This window comes from Berghia stephanieae, chromosome 3 (assembly GCF_034508935.2).
Source record: "Berghia stephanieae isolate SIO BIC M18660-M18661 chromosome 3, UCSD_Bste_1.3, whole genome shotgun sequence".
NCBI classification, from domain to species: Eukaryota; Metazoa; Mollusca; class Gastropoda; order Nudibranchia; family Aeolidiidae; genus Berghia; species Berghia stephanieae.
The window spans coordinates 33,380,561-33,382,920 of record NC_088362.1 but is presented as its reverse complement, the minus strand read 5'-3'; the positions used below and the strand labels follow the sequence as shown (position 1 = coordinate 33,382,920).

Genomic DNA, 2,360 nt, shown 5'->3' with positions numbered 1-2,360 from the left:
ACTTCTTTAATTATCAAATTTTCCGAGTTTTCTTACACTTTTCCATTCTGCCTGTATCTTGCAACCACTGAATTTCTGTTTTGGATTCGTTGACCTTTAGATTCCAAGCGCATGTTTAAATATTATTGCATGGCGCTTCGGCACGTCTTGATCAAATATATATCAACATGCCGCGTAATCAGTTCGGGTAAGGATTGGAGGAATCGGTTTTTGTCTTTTCTTTTAGTGCGCTCCAAATAAAGGGTAAAAAAATTGGGTTCAGGCTGTCTTTTTTGGGGAGTTCCACGAGTTAATATTGAAACTTTTTCTGCACCAATTAAACGGTTTTACAGTGATCTTATTAGGCGGATATAATCTTTTTCGATAAGTGAGTTTAGTACCTTCAAAAGCTTTTTCTGCAATTATCAACGGCTCTTCAATCCCCAATATATGAACTCTTCTTTGTATATTTCAGTTCTGGCTTTCCAACCACCTATACCCATAAAAGGCTCAAAATTTGATTGTTTCATAAACAAAGTGTGCTGTTTGATAACAATATGATAAAATAAACAAATATAAACAACCAACCACGCCTTCAGAAGAATCAAACTGTTCCCTGAGAGTGTCCAACCAATGTACGTAAATTTGGAATAGGCCCTCTCTGGAAAAGGGAAAGAATTACATTGAGGTTACAAAATGATCCATAATATATAATTAAAATCATTACGGAGTCCGCACTAAAGACTCATAAATAATAAAATAATAGGACGACGATTGATAGTGAGAATGGTGAAGACGAAAATATTCTTATGATACCCCCGCTGCGCTGCTTTCGATGATGATGATAGAAGATGGTGGTGGGTGGTGGTTTGACGATGATGGGGTAATTAAGCTTTTAATGATATATGAAAAGTTAGGGGCAGGCACTGGTGTAAGATAAAGATATGATAAAGTGTATATATGAACAGTGCATGACAAAGAAAGAAAAAAAAATCACATCCCAAAATATGAGCCTACCTGGACTAGGAACTCGAGCTTAAGACCTTTTGATTACCGTAATCAGGAAGTCTGATGTTCGATTCCAGTTGAACAGGTTGATTCATTTTTTTTGGATGGTTTTTTGTCTTGTATTTTGACGTTTAGAAATACGATTGAATCTAATACTGGGATTAATCGTGTAAAACCAAATCACCAATACTGCCGTACTCCGGAACAAAAAGCCATATATGACCTCCTCGTCTCAAAACGTGTTATGTCGGATGGACCAATACTAAAAAGTCAAATTATAGCTAAACTGGTCAAAAAATATGAAACGTTGGTATTTAGCACAATAAATATGATATTCCTTCTCCTCTATAAAGCATATAAACTCAACTTAAGCATGACATTTCTGGCTACAAATTCCATTTTCAGCATCTTAATCATCCCGACTAATACCGTTTTGAGACGAGGGTAACATATTTGAAAATTTGACCAGAAAACTTTCCCTTTAAATATCGATCCATTTAAATGACCCTCATCTTGGCAAAAACTCTCAAACCTGGACTTCGCGAATAAGAGGGAGGTGATGGGGTGGAGGGTGTGGACGATAGAAATACAGGCGTATTGAGATATAATGATATCAAAGTTGTCAGAACAGAGAATAAAATAGAGATATCAGGTAGACAAGGACTGAAGGTGGTGAAGTTTTACGAGAAGACTACTGTATCAGTGCTGATCCTTACACCTTAGACCTTATGTCCTCCCGTGTCTTTGACACATTGGCCATCCACGTGTGTCTTTGCCACACTGGGCCATCTATGTGTGTCTTTGATACATTGGGCAATCCATGTTCGCCATTCTTCATCCCTGGTAGGAGTCCTTCAGAGCCATTCGGCCCATGGGGCCGGAGTTTATCCCGGTGTCTATAGCGTAAAAACGGACAATAGCAATTGCTAGCTATCCTTTGGATAAACGTTAGTCTATCGCAATGTACTTTCCGCCACATCTAAGAAACTCAGCTGCCCATTCACTGCTGGTGGGCAGGGGTCAGAAAGAATAAATCTCGACAAACATGGATCAATCACGGTCCCTTTGCGTGTTAAGCGAGTGCTCTACCTGTGGCGTAGTTGCACACATATGTAATGGCTTATGATCGTATAGTGGCTTTTTGATAGATGGTAATAATATTCCTTTGCATTGTGTTGTAGATGTTAATAATGACTAAAGAGTTCAAGGCCATTGATGATAATTGAATGTACAACATCAAGACATTCAAATAAAAGTCCAGATTCCAAGTTTCATTTCTTACTGCTTTAATTGTTGTGATAAATTCCAAATCCAAATCAAATAGCATGGTCATAATTCAACCAGTTTCATAAATTCCAAATCCGTAAAATCAG

The 2,360-nt window shown here is 37.8% G+C and overlaps 1 protein-coding gene across 1 annotated transcript in view; it reads right to left on the bottom strand.

Moving 5' to 3' along the window:
- Positions 1 to 404: 404 nt before the first annotated feature.
- LOC144969205 (uncharacterized) overlaps positions 405 to 2,360 on the bottom strand; it is a 13,555-nt gene continuing 11,599 nt past the window's right edge. The window contains exons 6-7 of the mRNA XM_078908318.1: positions 568 to 640; positions 405 to 521 (exon numbers count right to left, since the gene is read on the bottom strand). Coding sequence (XP_078764444.1) covers positions 405 to 521; positions 568 to 640 — 190 coding nt within the window. The remainder of the gene's footprint in view (positions 522 to 567; positions 641 to 2,360) is intronic.